The 22987-nt window shown below is 41.0% G+C and overlaps 1 protein-coding gene across 2 annotated transcripts in view; it reads left to right on the forward strand.

Annotated features, from left to right (window-relative positions):
- The first annotated feature begins 3034 nt into the window (after positions 1-3034).
- Pde6a (phosphodiesterase 6A) overlaps positions 3035-22987 on the forward strand; it is a 70886-nt gene continuing 50933 nt past the window's right edge. Inside the window, exons 1-5 of one of the 2 annotated variants that reach the window (XM_076855933.2) lie at positions 3035-3508; positions 11238-11390; positions 11904-11993; positions 12884-13024; positions 22737-22811. In XM_076855933.2, coding sequence (XP_076712048.1) covers positions 3035-3508; positions 11238-11390; positions 11904-11993; positions 12884-13024; positions 22737-22811 — 933 coding nt within the window. The remainder of the gene's footprint in view (positions 3509-11237; positions 11391-11903; positions 11994-12883; positions 13025-22736; positions 22812-22987) is intronic. The other variant, XM_076855934.1, reaches the window with a different exon arrangement.

The following is a 22987-nucleotide window of genomic DNA, read 5'->3' on the forward strand; positions in this document are numbered from 1 at the left end:
ACCAGGTACATAACTTTACATTATACACTGCATTATCTCATTCAATCTTCATAATATCCATGTAAAGTAAGTCTAATTTTACAGATAAGCAAAGCTAGGTCCAGGAAAAATTGACTAATTACACAACTAGCAGATATCTGACCCAGACTCAGTCCCAGGTTTAACACTAAACTATCTCTTTTAAGTGCTCTGGGTGCTGTGTTTTTATAATAACCTATGCCTCTGTCCTGATAGCTTATCCTGCTCTCTAGAACCTTCCTGAACAAATTGGCACGCTACCCCCACTTTCAACAGGTTTTTAGAATTTTCTTCTAGTTGAGCACCCCCAGCTTCTTCACCATTGCTCTTGGCAGAAGTGATGAATATCTTTTGCATATCTTTTGTTATTCATACACGTCTTCTTCTAGGCAACTGGTAGAGCGCTTCATACCCCACACTGGAATCTGTGGCCACTAATCTAATATGTCCACCAGTCCATTCACATTCAAGCAGGTCCTCAATTTCAGAATTCTATTCTTTCCAAATTGATACCTCACAAAGAACCTCTTCTTAACCCATTCATTCCTTTCTTGTTCCTGTTATTTTCTTCTATTCTATCTTATTTACCTCTAAACTTGGACTCCCCCCCCAAAAAAAAAATCACCTGTGGGATGAATGGATAAAGAAAATGTGGTATATATACACAAAGGAATATTACCCAGCCATAATGAAGAATGAAATTATGGCATTTGCCAGTACATGGATGGCAGAACTCTATAGTTACACTTTTTTAAAAAAGATGCAGAACTCAAAAGGAATGAAAAAAATATTCAGAAAATAGTGAATGTTTTTACTAAGAAATATAAGAAAGTTCCATACAACATCGTTCATAATACTATAAAATCAGAAACAACCTAAATATCTAACTAAGGGATAATAGTTCTCAATTGAGGTGGTTTTGCTTCTCGAGGGGCATTAGAAATGTCTGCAGATATTTTATTTATAGGGGAGTGGTTACTGGGGATTGAACTCAAGACACTTGACTACTGAGCCACATCCCCAGCACTATTTCGTATTTTATTTAGAGACAGGGTCTCATCAAGTTGCTTAGCATCTCACTTTTGTTGAGGCTGGCCTTGAACTTGAGATCCTCTGCCTCAGCCTCCCAAACCACTTGTCAGCAGGTATTTTAGTTGTCATAATTTTCAGGATTGATATTGTTATCTAGCAGGTCGAGGCCAACGCAAGCATTCTCAGTGTCTAGGACTGCCTTTCACAACAAAGAATTACTGAATACAAAATGTTAATAGTGCCAAGGTTGAGAAACCCTGCTGTAAGAAGTGGTACTGTGTGGCATTATGGTCCCTCCATACAGAGGAGTGCTCTGTAGTCACCAGAATGAATGGGAGATCCTCAGAAAGATGTTCATATTTAGCAACACATGTTACAGGCTGGTATAGATATGTATTCTCAAACTTTTTAGAGAGGTGGGAAAGAGCATTTGGACAGAGTGCTCAGTTTACTTTGGTGGGAGTGTTTGGAGCTTTTTTTTTTTTTTTTTTAAATGATGGGTAAATAAATTGTAGCTTATTCATCCAATGGAATACTATACAGCAAGGAGAATGAATGAACTTACTGCTACACATAGCATATAGATGAATATCACAAACATAACTTTGAATTTGAAATCTTACAAAACTAATCTGCGGTGTTTGGAGTTATAATGTTAACCATGGGTCAAGTGGACACCTTTGTACACAGTACTAAATGTGTCCAATGCCCAAAGGACTTATACTCTACAACAAAAGAAGTAATCTACTTTCCAATAAAGTTCATTTACAAAGTTCAAAGTGCCAGCCACTGTTTATGATCATGCATTCTACAGTGGTTACAATGTAGAGACATCAAGGAAGGGAAAGTAAGGTTCATCCAGAAAGTACAGTATTCTTTTGCTCCTTCCTGGTGTGCAGGAGGGGCCCTTCAACAAGGATTCTGGTATTTTGAGATTCACTGCAATTGATAGTCTGTGGACCACTGGGTGTATTTCTGATGGACAGTCCAAGAAGTTACAGGCTGGAGCCAGAGAAAACATATTAAAGTGCCAAAAGAAGGTCAAGTGCATTGAAGGGAAACAGATTTTTAAAGGTAGGCCTTTATGGAAAGGACAGATTGTCTCTGAGTAGCAGAATTATGGATGATTTTTAGTTATCTTCTTCATGCGATTTTCTACAGAGAACATGTATATTTTTGTAATAAAAGAAGAACTATGAAAGGTGTGTTGTTTCTCTAAGGACCCTTAGAAAACAGAATCAGAATCACTGAAATCTAAGACTGAGAAAAACTTTCGCGCAGAAATTGTGAAATCTGGCCCCTCAAGTGCCAGACCTGTAATGGATAGGAAGGAAGCAGTCTGAGTGGCCGCTGGGCAAAGTGAAGGCAGATACCCAAGAGGCTTTGGGGAAAGGGAGGAGCCGGGAAGAGCAGAGGAGGCTGGTGGACAGTCATCTCCCAGCTCCTGTCATTTCTGCCATGGAGGAATGTGGAAAGGGCTGTTAGATCTCATGATTCTCCAGGAGAAGCCAAACAAATCTCCTAAATAGCGTCAGGCTTCTGTGTCAAAGGTTTAAGGAAAGGATCTTAAAGGACAGAAGAACACATACATAGATAATAGGCTAGGCTGTTCCTGTGAGGCCTATTGCAACCTCCTGCTTGAGTGGTGTTTAAGTTGGCCTCCTGCTCTGTGCAGAAATCTCTTCTCTGTTTTAGAAGATCAAGGTGAAGAGGGAACTCTCACCTCCCACCCTGGGCCCAGCAGCATCTGGAACACACTGATCCCCATAATCCTTGTTCTTGGGAAATATTAATGACTTAATCTCCCAAGCTGGCTCCCACTCCTATGTGTCTTTCTTTCTCAGTGAGATTTCCATGCAAGGCCCAGAGAAGTCCCGATCAGAGCAGGGCACGTTCTGACTCAACTTGCCCCAGACTGCAAAAGTGCCCTCGGAAGGCCTCCGTCTCAGCGCCTCCAGAGAAGTAGCCAGAGGGATTCCCAGCCATGGGTGAGGTGACAGCAGAGGAGGTGGAGAAGTTCCTGGACTCAAATATTGGCTTTGCCAAACAGTATTACGATCTCCACTACAGGGCCAAGGTCATCTCAGACCTCCTTGGGGCCAAGGAGGCAGCTGTGGACTTCAGCTACTACCACCCGCTGAGCAGCGTGGAGGAGAGTGAAATCATCTTTGATCTCCTGAGGGACCTTCAAGAGAACTTGCAGGCTGAGAAGTGTACCTTTAATGTCATGAAGAAGCTGTGCTTCCTCCTGCAGGCAGACCGTATGAGCCTGTTCATGTACAGGGCCCGAAATGGCATCGGGGAGCTAGCCACTCGACTCTTCAACGTCCACAAGGATGCCACCTTTGAGGAATGCCTGGTGATGCCCGATTCCGAGATCGTCTTCCCTCTGGACATGGGTGTCGTGGGCTATGTCGCACAGTCTAAGAAGGTCATCAATGTCCCCAACACGAAAGAGGTACTCTGTTCCCCATAAAAGAGGGTGGTGAGATATTATTCAGTGGGGCTCTGGGTACAAAGCTCAGACTTAACAGAGAAGTTTAAAATACTACCGACAACTGGATTTTTTTCATCCAAATTCACCAATCATTTGTATCTTGTCAAATTTGTTTTCTGACCCACTTGAGAGGAAGTCGCAGACATATGCCCCTTTGTCCCTAAGTACTTCACTCTGGATTTCTAGAACAAAGAAAGGTTTTATATAGCCACAGTATAATGACTGAATTCAGGAAATGCAACATTGCTGCAGTATTATCATCTAACCCACAGGTCACTTTCAGGCTGTGCCAACATCCCGGTCATGTCTGTGCAGCCCTGTCTCTTTAATCTACTTTAGCCGGAAACAAGCCCTCAGTCAGTCTTTGTTTTCCGTGGGGCTGATGTTCTTGGAAGTCGCAGACCAAATATATTTTCAGAAATGTCCTTCATTTGGCCTTGTCTGATGTTTCTCCATGATTAGATTCAGGTTGTGCACTCCTGGCGGGACTATCATTGAGGTGATATTGTTTTCCTGGTTGACATCAGGAGGCAGGATGGATGGCTGACTCTCCCGTTACTGGAAATGTTAATATTCATCTCGTTGGTTAAGCACTGGGCTCCTTCTAAGAGTCCAGCAGTCCACTGGATTCTACCAACAGTTATGACAAAGTTCTCTTTGGTCACCGTGGGCAAATCATGTCTCCTTTCTGGACATTAGCTTTCAAAATCTGCTATGCAGGGTCCACATACTCCTCTTCACTGGCCAACTCCAACACATCCTTTTAGATTGCTGCTTAAAAGTCACTTACTCAGACTGGGTATGGTGGTGCATCCCTGTAAACCCAGTGAATCAGGAGGCTGGGAGGCTAAGTCAGGAGGATTGCAAGTTCAAGGCCAGCCTCAGCAATTTAGCTAGGCCCTAACTAACTTATCAAGAACTTGTCTCAAAATTAAAATTAAAAAAAAAGCAGGGGCGGGGTGCTCGGAATGTGGCTCAGTGGGTAAGCACCCCTGGCTTCAATCCCCACTACCTTCCCAAAGTGTCACTTACTCAGGAAGGCTCTCCTGATTCCCCTGTTATAGAGTGTCCTTCCTGAAATCGCACATCGCAATAAGCCCGCAGCCAGGGCCCATGTCTGCCTTATTCCCCAGGCATTTATCCTAAGATCCAGCACAATGCGCGGCACAAAGCAGGGGAGGAAACACAGCAGAAAGATCACAGCCAGGTAATTATGCAGTAAATGTCTTGAACCAGTGTGCCACCCCTCTTATCTCCCCTGGGGCTTTCAGTTTTCTATTTTTAAAAAATGTTTATTTTTAAGTTTTTGGTGGGCACAATATCTTTATTTAACATTTATGTGGTGCTGAGGATCGAACCCAGTGCCTCGTGCATGCTAGGTGAGCACTCTACCACTGAGCCAAACTCCAGCCCCTAGTTTTTCTATTTTTTTATGATGAATACATAAGTTGTAGTTTATTCATCCAATGGAGTACTGTACAGCAATGAGAATGAATGAATTTACCACTACACATAATAATATAGATTGATATTGGACTCTAGATCCTACTCAGGAGTCTTTCAGGAGGACTTGTCTAACTGAATTGGAGTCTTTTATCTCTCCAATTCTCTCCAGACTTTAATTGTACCCCACAGGATTATTTCATTGCATTCATAACCACTGATAGCATGACTCTTACTATCTCTGTTCTATAGATGATGAAATTGAGGAACAGAAATATTAAATAACCTTTTCAGGGTCACACAGTAGAAAGTACCAGGCAGGGAATTTAAACTGGCTTTTTTTTTTTTTTTTGGTTCTAGGTATTGTACCCAAAGGTGCTTTACCTCTAATTCATATCCCCAGCCCTTTTTTTTTCATTTTGAAAAATAGCTTCATAATAATTGCTGAGGCTATTCTTGAACTTACAATCCTCCTGGCTCAGCTCCTGAGTCACTTGGATTATAGGTGTGTGCCTGGTTACTCTCTGGCCTTTAGACCATGATCTTAACTCTGATGTTCTATACTTTCTCAGTATCTAAAACATGAGGGCATGGGATTGGGTGTTCAAGAAAGGTCATTTCTAATCAAAGAGAAGAGAGTTAGGATCTTATCCTTTGAGGTGAGAAAACTTTCTGGGTGTGAAACCTGTCACTTTCTAAGAATATGTGCTTGGCAAATCAGTTAGCCTGATTGGATGGATTTCCTAATTTATTAAACAGTGATAAGAGAAGCCTGGGGCCCTTCTTCCTTTCTGTAGCAGGAGCTTTCAATCATCGGACTCTTCATATAACTCCTCCATTATTTGGGGGGACTCCTGTGCATATGTAAGTGATTAAATGATCTTTTCTCCTGTTAAACTATTGTACATAAATTTAATTTGTAGCCCGGGCAAAGAAGTCAGAAGGGCAGAGGGAAGCTATTTTTCCCTCCCCTACAAATAGACTCTCGAATTAGATATCTCAGGCTTGGGGAGGTCTGCTTCAGTTTCCTCTGGTAAAAGAGGTTGAAAACACTAACATGTATCTCAGGGATGTTATGAGGATTTAATTAATTAAAATTTATACACAGAACAGTGATTGGTATATAGTAAAAACAAAAATCAAAGATTTTGATAAATTCTATTTTTATAGATAAGGAAACTGGCACAGAGGGCTTAGGTAATTTGCTTTAGATAACAGCTAGTTGCTGGGCATGGTGGCACATGTTTGTAATCCCAGCAATTCAGGAGGCTGAGTCAAGAGGATTGCAATTTCTAGGCCAGCCTCAGCAATGTAAGCAAGGTCCTAAGCAACTAAGAAAAACCCTGTCTTAAAATAAGAAATGAAAAGGGCTTGGATTTAGCCTAGTGGTAAAGCACCCCTGGGTTCAATCTCCAGGACCTAAAACCAAAAGCAAACAAATAAAAAGCAAACCGTAATAAGATTTATCGTCCAGCATTGTAAGGATTAAGCAAAATTATTCTTTCTCATCTAGCAGTGTTCTTGGCACATTGTAATGGCTCCCATTGGTGGCTCCCATTCCTTATTTGTATTATTATGTTGTTAAGGACTTATTCTAAGTGATAGGTACTTCCCTGGGTCTCTGTGGAATATGAAGAAAAAATCTAGTCTTATCTTTCTAGAGCTCTCGGTTCAGATTCTCTTTGTGGGAAAGCAGAGAACAAAGGTGCTGAGAGCTTCTGTAGACTCTGGCACTATGGGATGGGGGATCTTAGAAAGGTCCTTGGATTTCCCATATCTAAGCCTAACAGTTTATGGAGCCACCGTACTAAGGGATGGCCTGTTACTTTCTCTTCAACCCTCAAAGTTCACCCTGGCAGCCAAGCCTGTCCTTCCCTGGAAGCTCTTGAGTCTGGGACAGTCTCCTAGCTGTGACGCAACCCCGAGGGCGAAGTCAGACCAGTATGTGCGTATTGTTTGCTTCTGTCCTTCTTGGGAAATCTTACTCAGTTCTTGCCTTTGGGCAGGACACAGTCTTGGCTGCCAAATAGAAACTGGAAGTGAAGCAGGGGAGGAGGAAGATGTTATGGATCGGGGTCTGGGTTGTCCCTGAAACCTCAAGTCGTACTTTTAGCCCTCAGTGCTGGCAAAAACCTGGGGAATGATTACAATCGCTGCACTGTTGGGATAGGAAAACACGAATGGAGATTTCCACGCTCTAACGTACCTCCCCACCCTAGAAGACTCCTACTAACCCTTGGAGTCTCTTAGGAAGACTTGCAGTTAGGATTGCCAAGTAAAATATAAGATGGCCAGTTACATTTGAATTTTATATAAGCAAAGAATAGTATTTTGGTATAAATATGTTCCATGCAATATTTAGAACACATGACTAAGGAATTATTTATTACTCACCTGAAATCCAAGTTTAACTGGGTATCCTGTATTTCCTTACTAAATCTGAAAACCCCACTTGGCACTCAATATTTATGAGTGTATTAAGCTTTAATTCTTTTTCCTAGCAGGAAAGCCCATGAAGCTGTCTGTCCCCAAGCACAGTTGTCTTATTCACCACAGGTGACCAGCACCTAATCTAGTGACTGCGACAGAATGGGACGCTCTTTGCAATTGACTGAGTGAATGAAAGAGTGGACAGCAGCCCTTTCCCAGCACCTCCTGTGGCCAACCAGTCCCACTTTTGAAGGCTGAACCCTGATAGGACAGCATTCTAAGATACTCACGTTTAGTCCTTCCCTTCCTGGAGATCTGGGACCTGGCAAACTAGACAAGGAAAAAACCTCCAGAAGGGCCTGAGCCCTCACTCTGTTTTTGCCAAAGGGGAAACCAAGGCTCAGAGGGATTCCAACTACTGACGGTGCCTTGAGTAGCTCCTAAATCCAATCCTAGAACAAGCCCCTCCCTCTCTGGGGCCCCAGGCATTACCCATTCTGTGAAGGGCTGCTTCGTATTATGGTTTGAATTGTATGTTCATGTTTTACAGGATCCCCTACTATACTGTGAGAACCCAATAAGAACAACCTCATATTATTGGTCTTGGCATACTAGTGCCTGACCTAGAGCCAGGCTCAATAAATATGAATGAATGAATGAAGTGATGAGCAAATCAATGAATAAACCAATAAGTCAGTGAATGAATGAGTGAAGTGACTGTGGCACTTAGCAGTAAAGGAGTTGGCTATAAAATGAGGGGAGTGAGAGTTTATTGTGGCAGGGCTGATGTAAATTAATGAGGCTATATGTGAAAATTGTCTGGCCCTGAGCCTAGCCCATCATTACTAAATCATTAACAGATCTCATCATGGGATACAATAAAGCTTAGCACTGTGAATGTTTGAATGGGAATCAGGAATGAGAAGGGTGCTACATTGCTTTTCAAAATCTAAACTGTAAAATAAATAAATAGACAAACAAATAAATAATAAAATCTAAACTCTACCATGTTCTCCAAGGCCCCGATGAATGGGGTTCCTGCCCCCTGTCTAACTTCCTCGCCCTCCATTCTCCCTCTCCTTCTAGATGCTTCAGCTACACTGATCTTTCTGTTAGTCAGAGCTACCAGGCTCATTGCGACCTCTGTCTTGCATTCTTTGTGCCCCTTGCCTGGCTCCTTTCAGCTCTTGGCTCAGCATCACATCTCTAGAGAAGCCTCCCCGACCACCATCAGTAACCAAAGTGGCTTCGGCCTGTCACCTCTTCCATCATTTCCTACAGCATCACCCAGTATATTTCCTTCAAAACTGTTATACCACCACAAGCTAGAGGGAGAATGCGTACCATGAACCTGCTTTTTGTTTGTCTTTCCCATTTAAATGTAACTTTTAGCACCCCTCTTGTTCACTGGTATGGCCCCAGGCTCCAGAGCAGTTCCTGCATATAGAAGGAGCTTTGTTAATTCTAACCAAATAAATGGATGACTTTGTGCTTTTCCTAGCCAGGCCTCTGATTCCTGAGCTTCAAAATAAATGGTTTGAGCTAAATGTTATCTAAGTCCTCTTCTGCCTCTGATCATCTGAAAGTGTATAATATGATCATTTAGAACGTACTGAACACATGCAGATGACAATAATTGCATAGATGTCAGTCAATTGGTAGCTGGAGTGCTCATGAGGGAGTTCCAGGACTGGTAGATTCATGGAAAAGAGGATTCGGGTGGATTTAGAAACATCTGCTTCAAATGCAGGCAAGGCTCAAGGGTCTGCTTTCCCTATTAGAGGCAAACTCACTGCATGAAATGAATGTGAGCATGCCCTATCCTAACCCATACACAGGAATTCGTCAGTGTCCTTAGAGAATGACACAGAAAACTCTTCTTGGCTAATGCCTCTTTAGAGATTTTGCTTAATCCTCAAATGTTAATTCAAGTAGAATGCTACAGGCTTCTCTTAATTCCTTTACCCTTCACCTGGTTTAAAACAGCTTCACTGACAAGGGCATTGTCTATTTAATCTCACTCTAACCAGAAGAAATCCAAAAAACGAAGAATATCACCCTCAGAATTTTTGAATCATGGGAAAGATTCGGCAGACTTGGTTTTAGAAAAATTCTATGAACCAGGCACGGTGGCACACACCTGAAATCCCAATGGTTTGGGAGGCTGAGGCAGGAGGATTATGAGCTCAAAGCCAGTATCAGCAACAGAAAGGCGCTAAGAAACTCAGTGAGACCCTGTCTCTAAATAAAATACAAAATAGGGCTGGGGATGTGGTTCAGTGGCTGAGTGTCCTGAGTTTAATACCTGGTAACCCCTGGAAAAACATCAAGTTCTATGAATTGGCTCTGTGAAATACATTTCCATTCTCACAAAGGCATGTGCTGTGCATGTTTGGGTTGGCTTGTGTCCTAAGCCACACTGAGAGTTGGGAAACTCATGGAGGCACCAGCAGCAGAAAGGTGCATTCTTTCAAATTCAAGATAACAATCCAGGCTCTGTCTCTTCATTCTGCATACATGGACTGCACCACAGCCTCGACTGGCTTCCCAGGCTGCTTTCAGTGGGGGATGTGAGGGGATGTCTCCCCTGCATCCCTATAACTTTGAGTCAAGCTCTATGTCCCTGTGTTACTATGACTGATTTATCTGTGAGAGGCCTGAATCTTAGTCATCTCATATTCCTGGTGTTTGGCAGAGGTCTGACACATAGTAGGGCTTCCATTGAGATTTATGGGGAGGGGATATCTGTTGAACTGGCTATGTAGTACTGAAACTAGATGTTAGAAAAGCTGAAAATAACAAATCCTTTTGTTCAATGACCTTGACCCCATGCTAACCACATCCCAATTTCTGTGAGAGGCAGCAGAACTGAGGACAGGTTCTGAAGTCAAACACACACACACACACACACACACACACACACACACACACACACTCGCACGCACGTAACATTAGCTTCCAGTTAGTTCCCCCTTCTGTAAGATGGGCTCATGGTACCTATTTCATTAGCTATTAGGGAGAATGTATTACTTAGCTTTTCATTGCTGTGATGAAAATACCCAACAAGAATAACTTAGAGGAAAAAAAATGTTTTTGACTCAGAGTTTCAGAGGTTCAGCCCATGATTGGCTGAATCTATTGCTCTAGGCCCAAGGAGAAGCAGAACATCGTGGCAGAATGGCGTGGTGGAGGAGAGAGCTGCTCAGCTCACGACAGAGGGGAAGCAGAGAAAGAAAGTGCTCTGCTCACCAGGGACAAAATATAGACCCCAAAGGCACAACCCCCTTACCTACTTCCTCCAGCCACACCCTACCTGCCTACAGTTATAACCCAGTCAGTCTTTTTAAATTATTAATCCATCAAATGGATTAATCCACTGGTTGGGTTATAGCTCTCTGATCATTTCATCTCCTGCATTAACACAGGAGTTCTGTGGGGGACACCTCATACATATCAGGAAATGAAAATGAAATGATGAAGGCAAAGTGACATGCGCAAATACCTGCAAGTGATGGTCATTATTATACTCATTCAAGATTCTATTTTGGGTTTAATTGTCTTGATCTCAAAAGCCTCCTCCAAACCTCCCTCTCTAGAATGTCCCCCCTCCCATCCTCAGGCCCCCACAGGTCTGTGTCTCAGACCTTCTGGATTTTGGAGACTTCATCTCTGGCAGTTGTCATCTCTGGTTGCCCGGCTCTTGCCCCAGGGGAGTAGATGGCAATGCCTTCATTCCCTCCTCAATGAAGGGCTCTGGGTCATTTTATTGTCCTCGCTCTGCATTTGCCTCCTCATGTTGGTCTCTGCTTTCCTTCAGGATGAGCATTTTTGTGACTTCGTGGACAACCTCACAGAGTACCAGACCAAGAACATTCTGGCTTCCCCTATAATGAATGGGAAGGACTTGGTGGCTGTATTGATGGCTGTGAATAAAGTAGATGGACCCCACTTCACCAAGGGAGATGAAGAGGTAAGAATGCTTTAGAAGCTGCCAGGGTGACCATGCTGGCACATTCTCCTAGCTCATGAGGTCCCCCAAGCTGTGCTATTTGGCTGGCCTCAGTTTTCCCATCTGTAAGACGGGGATTGGTCTGAGGCTCTCTGAAAGAGGTGGGACAGGATAATGGTGAAGACGCTAGGTTTTGCAGTCAGGAATAAAGGAAAAATTGTTCTTGCTTTTCCAATCTCTCACTGACTTGGGCAGGTCACATAGCTTCTCTGAACCTGTTTTCTTATTTGTAAAATGGTGATGATTTTACAGAAAGTAATAGCTGTCATTAATATCCTCACATCAACATTCTATATTCTGTGAGTTTTACATTCATAATGCAACATTTTATGAGTCTGCTTTCTAAATAATCCTTCTGCTCAAATCATTTCTGATGGAGCTTTTAAAATATTCAGACATTTGCTGATGGCAAAAGTGGCCAGAGATTGGATTTTTCCTTCTCATCTGCTCCTCCTATGCTGTTTGATTTTTTAGATTCTTCTCAAGTACCTCAATTTTGCAAATCTACTCATGAAGGTTTACCACTTGAGTTACCTGTACAACTGTGAGACTCGGCGTGGCCAGGTAAGGGTTTGGCTCTAGGAATGGACTGGACATGTCCTTTTACTGAAGCACTGATGTGGTTAGAACTGGCAGGACAGGTCGGAACGAAGATGCCTGGGAACCATTCTTCAGTCTCCAGTGAGAATCCCAGTGGTATCAGGCAGAGGAGGTTTGTAAAGCTGAAACCCAGAGTGATTATATACACAAAGTTTCCAGTTAGACAGCTTGGATTTTAATTCCTGCTCATTACCTACTCCTACACCCTGAGCATATCAGATGGCCTCTGAGCTTTAGTCTTCTCTTTTGAAAAACAGAGCTAGTTATGGTACCACCCTCAAAAGATTTCTATCAATAGTAAATTATGCCAGGCTGGATGGCACACACTAAAATCTCAGCTACTTTGGAGGCGGGAGGATCATAAGTTGTCCAACTTGGGTAACTTAGCAAGACCCTGTTTTAGTTATCTAGCATGCTTGAGGCCCTAAGTGGAATCCCCAGTACCACCACTGCCCCCTCACCCACGTAAATGAGATAATATATGTAGGGCATTTGTGTTCAAATATTCACTAGTTTTTTTTTTTTTTTGTAGTACTGGGAATCAAACCTGGGGCCTTGTGCATGCTTGGCAAGTGCTTTACTACAAAGCTACATTCCCAGGCTCTTTTTATTAATATGTTTATTAATAACATATAAGATAGAAAAAGTACAGAGTTGATCACAGTATAAACCAGCCAGTTAATTCACCTCTTCAAGCCTCAGTTTCTCAATCTATAATATCTATTTCTCCAGGTTATTGTGTCAATTAGATGAAATAAATTCAAAAATTTTACAGGATTGTTATTTTTATCTAGCTGAGTGAACTACTGCTCTGTGCCTCAAACGCTCTGCATACTTTTTTTGTATTTCTGTAGATACTGCTGTGGTCTGGGAGCAAAGTCTTTGAAGAACTTACAGACATTGAGAGACAGTTCCACAAAGCCCTGTACACAGTCCGTGCCTTCCTCAACTGTGACAGATATTCTGTGGGTCTCTTAGACATGACCAAGCAGAAGGTGAGAAAACTTCAAGGTCAGACATTTCCAAAGAAAATCAGTGCCATGACCAGTGTGTCCAGTCTAGCAGGTTCTGGCAAGGGGCTATGGGGGATTAGAAAAATAAAGACTCACAGATGCAGATTTTGAAGATAAATAGCTGGGATCAGGTGGAGTGCTGCTCTCTGCTGGAGAAACAGATCTAAAGAGATATGCCAGCAATCTTTATTTATATATATCTCATTATCAGGCTAAAGACTATGCAAGTATTATGCTTGGTATCCAGAAAGTTACAGGGATGGAGACATTTATGTAGCTTTTACACAGTTGAAGTTTATCGTTGCAATATTAGGAGCTTTGTGTAGTTCTCAAAAAAGTCCATTGTTTAAAGTTACTGTTAAGTGGGCAGCTTCCAAAGTAGTGGACCTGGTGCAACACTGTTGTTGTCTAGCAGGAGAGTCCCTCAATTCCCAGGAACTATGTGCCTGATGTCAATGTCGAGGCTGATAAGGCTCGGCATCCTGCACCCCTGCAAAGGAACGCTCCCAGGCCCTAGGCTTGCCACAGCCATGAGGTCATCAGAGACCCCAATCTCAGACACTGTTCTCCCATTCTCTGTCACTGCTTTCCCAAAGAAGAGTCTTTTTTTTTTTTTTTTGTCACGCATGCCATCGCACAGGGAAGAGGCTGGGGAGTTTGCATGTTGTGAAATTCTTACACAGGTCCTAACTGAACATAGGCATTCTGGCCTTTAAAAGGGAAAGGTTACTCTAGAGCTCAGGTGGGTTAAAACAAGCCTACACTCCCTGGTCATTTAGAAAGGAAAGTGTAAGTGAGAAGAAGGTTGGTGAGGTGAGAAGTTTTATTGGTTGGCAGTCCATAAGAAGATTGCCAACCTCTGGATTTCTTAGAAAATGTACTGAAAGCTGGGTATAAAACTTTCCTATAGTTTATCAAACCCAAGGTCAATGGAAGTAGAGACAGGTGCTTCATCAGGTCCTTAAAATGCTCAGGGGCCAGATTTGTAGCCCACATGGCAGCTAAGGAGGCAGAGTTTGATGCGATCCCAAGCAATGGTTCTCAACTATGTTCTCCCAAACTAGTTCTCCCATTCCTTTATTCATTTCTCTACCTCCTGAGACTAATCATTTTCTGTTTTAGAGGAGAGCTTCTGATTGTCCAGATTTCTCCAGCACAAGGTACAGGAGGACTCAATTTCCTTTTATGTGCCTTGTTCTACTGAGCATGGTGCATAGACCATTGCGCACTCTCCTCATATGGAGTGGACTGCATCACAGAATCTGGGGTTGGAAAAGATCTTAGTTTAGTCCAAAGGCCTCCAGATTTGACAGTTCATCAGAATCTACTGAGTGGCTGAGTCAAATTGCTGGGCCACATTTTCTGATAGTCTACATCTTTTGCTTAGTGTTTTATAAACATCTGTCCATACCAATACACATCAATTCTTTTTAATAAGCCTTTATATTGAAGCATAACATAGACCCAGAAAGGGGAATTATCATAGACTGAATATCCCTGTGTAATCACTATCAAAACTAAGCAATGTTACCAGCCCCTCAGCAGTTTCTTTCAAACCCTCTTTAATATTCCCACAGCTGCCTCCCTGAAGGTAACCACCATTAGACATTGACCACCATATTTGTTCTGCCTATTTTGAGGTACCTTAAATGGAATCATACAACACACATTCTCCTGTGCTGGGTTTCTTTTGCTCAACATTTTGGTTATAAGGTTCATCTTTATTGATCTATGTAGCAGTTTTACACTTGTGGAATGTTCCAACATATGAATAATCCACAACAATTTATTGATTTCTACTGTTAATGGAAATTTGAATTTTCAGATCTCGGATGGTACGAATATTGCTATTGTGAACGTTCTACTATGTGTTTTTTTTGATCAGTTGTACCTGTTTCTGTTAGGTATTTAGCTAGAGTGCACTTTGAGGTAATAGCTTTAGAAGCTATTGCCTATCTGATTTTCCAAATGATTGTACCACATTTTGTACTCCCACCAGCAATGCATAGGGTTTCCACTCCAATACTTGGTAATGTCATTTTTATTAACTTTCCACTCTGGTGGATATGTGGTGTTTTTCCTTTTGATGGTTACATGTATTTCCCTAATGACTGATGAGGTTGAACACTTTTTCATGTTTACTGGCCATTTGGATATCCTTTGTTGTGAACTGACTGTTCCAATCTTTCCCTATTTTTAAAAATTATGTTGTCTTTTTAAAAAATCATCGATTTGTAGATATTCTTTACAAATTCTGAACACAGGTCTTCTGTTGATTATATGCATTACAAATATCTCCCCCGGCTCTGTGCTTCATTCTCTTAGTGATGTTTTTATTGTTGTTATTTGGTACTGGGATTTTAACCCAGGGGCACTTAACCACTGAGCCATATCCCCAGCCCTTTTTTATATTTTATTTAGAGACAGGGTCTCACTGAGTTGCTTAGGGCCTCACTAAATTGCTGAGGCTGGCTTTGAGCTCATAATCCTGCCTCAGCCTCCCAAGCTGCTGGGATTACAGACATGTGCCACTATGCCAGACTTATTAGTATGTTTTGATTAATATAAGCTCTGAATTATAATGTAATCCAGCTTATCAATTTTTTTATGGTTATTGATTTTTGAGCCACATTTAAGAACTATTTCTTACCTCCAAGGTCATAAAGATATTTTTCTGTGTCAACTTCTAAAAGTTGTATTGTGTTAACTTTTACACGTGGTTCTACAATCTACCTAAATTTTTTAATGTATAGTGTGAGTAAGGCAAATATTAATTTTTCCATACGGATATCCAGCTGGCCCAGTACCTTTATTGAAAAAAATCCTCCTTTTCCTACTATTCAGTTGAAAAGATCATCTTTCTCTATCATACCTTGATCATCAGTCAAACATGTGGAGTCTATTTCTGGATTCTGTATTTTGTCTCATTGGTATGTTTATCTATTCTTCTACAATACCTTATTGCCTTGATTTTTTTTTATATTTGTAAACATACTTCCTAGTTATAAAATTAGCTGTAAATTTGATGCTATATGTTAGATATTTTCACTATGTTTTATGTCTCTTATATGACTTTCTGTATTTTTACTTTCATATTTTTGTGCTTCAACTTGAATATTTCTTCTGATTTACCTTCTGTTAATTACCTATCCTCTCTTTGATTGTGTCTAATTGACTGTAAAACTTTATATTGAATTCTTCATTTAAGCTATTTTTTTAATTTTATTTTTCTTGGTGTGAGGGATCAACCCAGGGCCATGCACATGCTAAACACTGGACTACTAAGCTATATCCCCAGTCTTCATGTATATTTTTTCAATTTTAGATTTTTCATTTTATTCATACACACTTTCTCTTTCTCTCTGTAATTTCCAGTTTTTTGTTAAATTTCTCTCCCTTTGTTTTTCCTTCTTCCCCCCCCCTCCCTCCCCCTTGCTCTTGCTCTCTTGGTTCATTTGTGGTGCTGGGGATCAAGCCCAGGGCTTTAAGCATGCTAAGGAAGTACTCTACTACTGAGCTATATTCTCAGTCCTCTATATTATATTTAATTTCTTAGACATAAACACGATTACTTTAGAATCTATCTGAGCCTGGCACTGTGGCACATACCTGTGATCTTGGTACTTTGAAAGCTGAGGCAGGAGTATCACAAATTCAAGGCCGGTCTCAGCAACAAACAAACAAAAAAACAAACAAAAAAACAAGGTAGGGTCTGTATCTGAGAGCAACAGTATCTGTGGATACCTTATATATACCTGTTTCTATGATCTGTTTCCCTTTTTGATCTTTTAGTTAATTCTCATCTTTCACATTTCTGATCATCTTTGTTAGACCATTAGAGATATGTATGAAAAATTATAGAGATGATTTAAACCTTGGAACAATGTTATTTCCTTCCAAAATGGATGATTTTACTTCTGGCAAGCAGTTAGGTTGCTTAATCAGGGACTATGCTCCTTTCAAGAGGGTTTGCAGTCTCTGTGAGATCTGGTCTGCTTCCGGTTCAGTTTTACTCCAGGATATAAACTTTGCAGGAGGGTGTGGATCCTAGCCTAGGGTGTTTTCAAGGATTTCTCTTCCTTGACAGGCCCTGAATTACAATTTTGTCCTTGCCCAGTGAGTCATCTGTCAGCTTTTATCAGTTTCTTAGCTTCTCAACAACTTTGGCGTCAGCAAGTGGGTTGAAATGAAAAGTAGAATCCGGTCAGGCTACTATCACTAGGATCTTGGCTCATTAAGTGCTTGCTGCCTTGCTAGCTCTATGATTCCTTAAATCAATGTTTTTACATACATACACCCCAGATTTTGCAATTTTCCTAATAAGAGGATTGATTTGAAACAAGATAGCCATGATTAATCAAAGTAAAAATCCCCTTCTTTGTTCTGTAGTTCACATCTGAGGTTATTGAATAGTGTGGACATGCCAGTTAATTTATCTTTTCCCCTAATGTTGGGCATTAAATGTATTTCTAAATATTCTTTCAATTAAAGACAAAGCTGCAATAACAACCTCAAAGTTGAGTCCTTATGTACTTAAGTGAAAATGTCTACAGAGTTGTAAAAGTGAAATTACTAATTTTAATTTTGCTTTTCCCAAAATTTTTCTTCTAAGGGCTATACAGTTTTCATTCTCACTCATACTGCATTAGAGTTTTGTTTACCAAAAGTCTTACCAATTCTTGGCATCATACTTTTTTTCGCCCTATTCAAAGGGGTAAAAACTGGTATCTTTTCTTCTTCCAGTTATTTTTTTTCACTGATTACTAAGAAGAGAAACTCTGCCCTATTTGTTTGTGATTTGATTTTTTTTTCCTCCATGCACTTCCAGACATATCACATGTCAATTGTTAAGAGTTGTCTGTTTCTTGTTAATTCATAGGAGCGCTTTGTATATGATGGAGATCATACCTCTGTAACATGTGCTGTAGACTTTTTCCCTATAAATTATATTTTAACTTTGTTTATGACATCTTTCAACATACAGAAGATTTAAAATTTATTTTATGCTTCTTAGCTCTAGTTTTTATTTAGTAAAACTTCCTTACTGCCAAGGTTATAAAGATAATCTGAAAAAAAAACTCATGTGTTGACTTTTAGTGTTATTGTAGTTTTTTTGGGTGGTTGTTGTTGTTTTGGTACTGGAGAATAAACCCAGGGGGTGCTTTACAACCTACATTCCCAGGGCTTTTTATTTTTTATTTTGAGACAGTGTCTTGCTAAATTGCTGAGATTGCCCTCAAACTTGTGATCTTCCTGCCTCAGCTGCCAAATTGCTGGGATGTCAGGTGTGCACTAGCCCAGCCTTATAGTTTTGATTAATATAGTTTAATCTTTTATTTATCTTGAAATTAAGTATGTTACGATGTGAGAGATTTTTTTCCCTCTATAATGTTCCACCACTTAAAGAACAGCCTACCTTCAGGTAGGCAGAGTGCTTACTTTGCACATGAAAGGTCCTGGTTTTGATTTTGGCACTGAAAACAAAAATAGAAGAAAATAATAGTCTACCCTTTAAGCACTCTTTAGCATGCCACCATTTTGAATCTCTTTATTATATTTCTATTTTCATGTACACATAGGCCTATTTTTCTGATTTTATTTTTAAAAATAAATAGCTCCTTACATGAATCTGGTGTAGTTGAGCCGTATGCTATGATATTAAGGAACTTTAATTCTAGTGCAAATATTTATATGACTTTTATACTCTGAGTTGTAAATATTTTACCAAATATTACTAATTCCAGCAATATACTCTTGGTTTCTCCTTCAGGAAATAGCAAATAAATTAGTCATACAGATAAATGATTCCTTTTTAACCAAAATAATTTGTTTTCCTTTCTTTTCCTGTCTTCCTTCCTTCCCTTTTTATTTTAATTTAATTAAAAAAATTTTTTTGACAGAATCTCACTATGTTACCCAGAATGACTTAGAACTCCCAAGTTCAAGTGATCCTAATTCCAAGTAGCTGGGACTAAAGGTGTGTACCTCTCTGCCCAGTTCTTTTTTTTTTTTTTTCCTTCAGCATATTTATTTGCAGTACTCGGGATTAATCCCAGGGCCTCGTGCATACTAAGTATACACTATACTACCGCACTATATCCACAATGCAATCAAAAGAATTTCCAAGCTGGGTACATGCTGGTAATTCTAGCAACTCTGGAGGCTGAGATAAGAGGATTATAAGTTCAAGGCCAGCCTCTTATTTTTGAGATCCTGTCTCAAAATAAAATAAAAATGGGTTGGGGGTGAAGTTCATGGTAGAACACTTGCTTAGTATATGGAAGGCCCTGGGTATAATCCTCAGTACTGCAAAAACAACAAATATACAAACAACAACAAAAAACCTTCTGAATAGTCAAATTGAAAAGTCTCCATTTCTGCCAGGCGCTATGGCACACACCTTAATCCCAGTGGCTCGGTGGCTAAGGTAGGAGGATCATAAGTTCAAAGCCAGCCTCTACAAAAGCAAGGTGCTAAGCAACTCAATGACATCCTGTCTCTAAATAAAATACAAAATAGGGCTGGGGATGTGGCTCAGTGGCCAAGTGCCCCTGAGTTCAATTTCTGGTACCCGCCCCTGCCTCCCCCCGCAAATCTCCATTTTCAGGTGTCCAGTTTGCAGTTGGCTTGACCTCAGGCTCAGCCTACTCCATGCTATAGTATTCCACACTCTCATCCTTGAACTCCCTCTCAAAAGGAAAACCTCAGTTAAGCAAGAATATGCTGAGTTAGTTATCTCCAGAAGATGGGACAATGTAGCAATTAGAAATAGTCTGGGCTGGAGGAGGGAGAAGGGGAAATACTGGACATGACCAACTCATACTATTATATCATATGCTGTACAAATATGTAGCAACGAATCCCATTATTGTGTGTAATTATAATGTACCAATAAAAATATATGGAAAAAGTGTACATTAAATTACCTGCAACCACTTGTAAGAACCTTCCCCCAGGTAGCATTGTTTTTTTTTTTTGTTTTTTACCTTATGTACTAACAATATGAAAGTTATTAAAGTTCTTGCATTGTACACTTCAAGTGGATTCATTTTACAGTATCTTAGCCCAGTTTCTGTTGCTCTAACAAAATTCATGAAGCTAGATACTTTTTAAAGAAAAGAGGTTTATATAGCTCATAGTTCTGGAGCTGCAAGTCTAAGATTGGGCACCCCCATCTGTTTGGCCTCTGGTGAGGAGCCACTGGCAGACGGGAATGCTGTGTATAACTTCATATAGTGAGAGAAGCCAGAAAGATCCAGGGGCCAGGTTCTCTCTTATAACAACCTGGTCTCCCAGGAACTAACTGGGGTCCGTCAAAAATTAAATGACAAGGGCAGCATTACATATGACCTAGCCACCTTCCACAAGGCCCCACCTCCTCAGGGTTCCATCACCTCTACATCGTCACACTGGGGACCAAGTCTCCAGCCCAGGAAGCTTTGGGAGATATACTCAAAGCATATCCTAACCATAGTCCATGATACATCAGTTATATCTCAATAAAGCAATTAAGAACAAAAAGAGAAGAAGGGAGGGGAGGGAGCAAATGAGGGAGAGAAATTTGCCCCTCTCTCCACCTGACCCTACTTGGCCATTCTCTTCTCCTGGTACAGCCTTCAGATCCGCTCAGTGTTTGGCCACACAAAGCTTCAGCCCAATGTACTTGTTCTTCTGGGCTCCTCTGGCCTCTTCAATCTCCTTCCACCACTGTTTCAGTTCTTGCTCCATCTACCTGAGTACTCGATTGTCTCCTTTGTGGAGTGGTGAGTTCCTCTAGGAATAAACCGTGCCTTATTTATCTCTGTACATCTGGCAACAAACAGGTTGTGGGGCTCAGCTAGGCACCAGTTTAGATCTTCATTCAGAACGGAATTTCTTCCTGTTGCTAGTCATCTAGAAAAAGGGCCCAACTGGGCAGAAGACTGAGGACATGAAGGCTGAGTTCCATGTGGACTCCCTTGTGCTTGTCCTTTGGATGGTATGAGAACAAGCAAACTATCACGATAAGATGTGTTGTTCAAACAGGAGAGAAGCAAAGGAAAAGTGCAGTTGGCCTCCTACCCGTAATAACCCAGGCTAGCCGAGTACAGTTTGTGCCTACGTATTACAGCTTAATGAACAGCCCTGGAGGTGGGAGGACCCAGACTTGACCCAACACAAGGTTTGCAGCTCTGCCTGGAAAGAAAACCCAGCGCAGTAGCAGGCCAGAGCCTGCGTGGGGTCCCACTGGCTCTTCCTCCTGAGACTGCATACCATACAGATCCTCTCCAGGCTCTTTTCTCTCTTCTCTGCCTGTCTTGACCATGGGAAAAGAAAACCTGAGGACAAAATTGATGTAATAGAGCTTTCTTGAGTAAAGAATGATTCATAAATTGGGCAGCACTCAGGGCCAAATGATGTCCAAGAGACATCTGCTCTGCAGCATGCTCACTGAGGTTTTTTAGATTGAACTAAGAGGTAAATACAGACATAACTTGACTTGTTAAAGGTAGACATTTGCCTGATTTGGACCTGATCCAGTCAGTTGGCTGCCTGGGATTGGCTGAAACTTCTATTTGCTGTGAAAATATGTTCCTAAATTGGGTTTTTGTTCTTTTACATAATAAGTTAGGTTGCATTTTGTATTGTGGGAACTCAAATTGCTATGCAGGAACCCAAAGTACAGAGACAGCCTCAGGCTAATAACCTCCTATTTATTTTGATTTAATAGCTCCTAGTTTTAGAGGCGGCAACCTTTCTTGTTGGATTTATCTGTTACATTTGGCACCATTGTGTATTTTTCTTTATTTCCTTCTTTTTTTCTTTCTTTCATTCTTTCTTCCTCCTTCTTTCCTTCCTTCCTTCCTGTACTCAGGATCGAATTGACTGAACCATATCTTCAGCCCTTTTGGCTCAGGGTCTCACTAAGTTCTTTAGGGACTAGAGCCTCACTTGGTTGCCAAGGCTGGTCTTGAAATTGCCATCCTCCTGCCTCAGCTTCCCAAGTCCCTGGGATTGCAGGTATACACCACTGTGCCCAGTTTGGGCACCTTTCCAATCAGTAAACACACATCTGTAACATCATTGTTAATAGATTATTATCTACTAATGTTGTTAATAATTATGTGCCATATTTATTTTAATAAGTCCATCTGGTTGGACATTAAAATTGTTTCTTATTTTTCACTGCTATCAATGGTATTGCAGAGGGTAATTCTTCCCATCATGTGTTAGTGTGTCTTTATGGTAAATTCCTAAGCCGTGGAGACCCCACTTTCCCTCTTGCATCCCACAACACTGAGGGTGCCCCAACTCAGCTCCAATGTTTTGGCTAACAATTAGACAAGCCCGGTTCATCAGTATTTTGTAGGGCAGATGTGATTATCACGTAACTGCAATTAATGATTCTAGTGAGTCTCACTGCTCTTCCATGCTTGGATCCCAGCAAGCTCTTCCCACCTTCTGGATTTCAGTGACAGATGATTCATATCTGTTAACCTTCTTTTCTTAGTCTCTTTTTCTTTTTTTTTTAAATATTTATTTATTTTTTTAGTTTTCGGCGGACACAACATCTTTGTTTGTATGTGGTGCTGAGGATCGAACCCAGGCCGCATGCTTGCCAGGCGAGCGTGCTACTGCTTGAGCCACATCCCCAGCCCAGTCTCTTTTTCTTTACCTATTTTCAAAACACCTAAACTGATTCCTTCATTCCTAGGAATTTTTCGATGTCTGGCCAGTTCTGATGGGTGAAGCACCTCCCTATACCGGTCCCAGGACCCCGGATGGAAGGGTAAGTCTCTCTCTCTCTCTCTAGCCTTTCGATATAAACAAATGCTTCATAAAATTCAAATATAAGACACAGTAGACTGCTGAAGGACATTTCTTTTTTGCACATGCTTTTATCTTCTCTGGGTTTGTTTGTCTCTCTTGAGTTAGAATAAGTCTTCACAATCACCCAGGCCTGTG

This window comes from Callospermophilus lateralis, chromosome 5 (genome assembly GCF_048772815.1).
Source record: "Callospermophilus lateralis isolate mCalLat2 chromosome 5, mCalLat2.hap1, whole genome shotgun sequence".
In the NCBI taxonomy this organism is placed as follows: Eukaryota; Metazoa; Chordata; class Mammalia; order Rodentia; family Sciuridae; genus Callospermophilus; species Callospermophilus lateralis.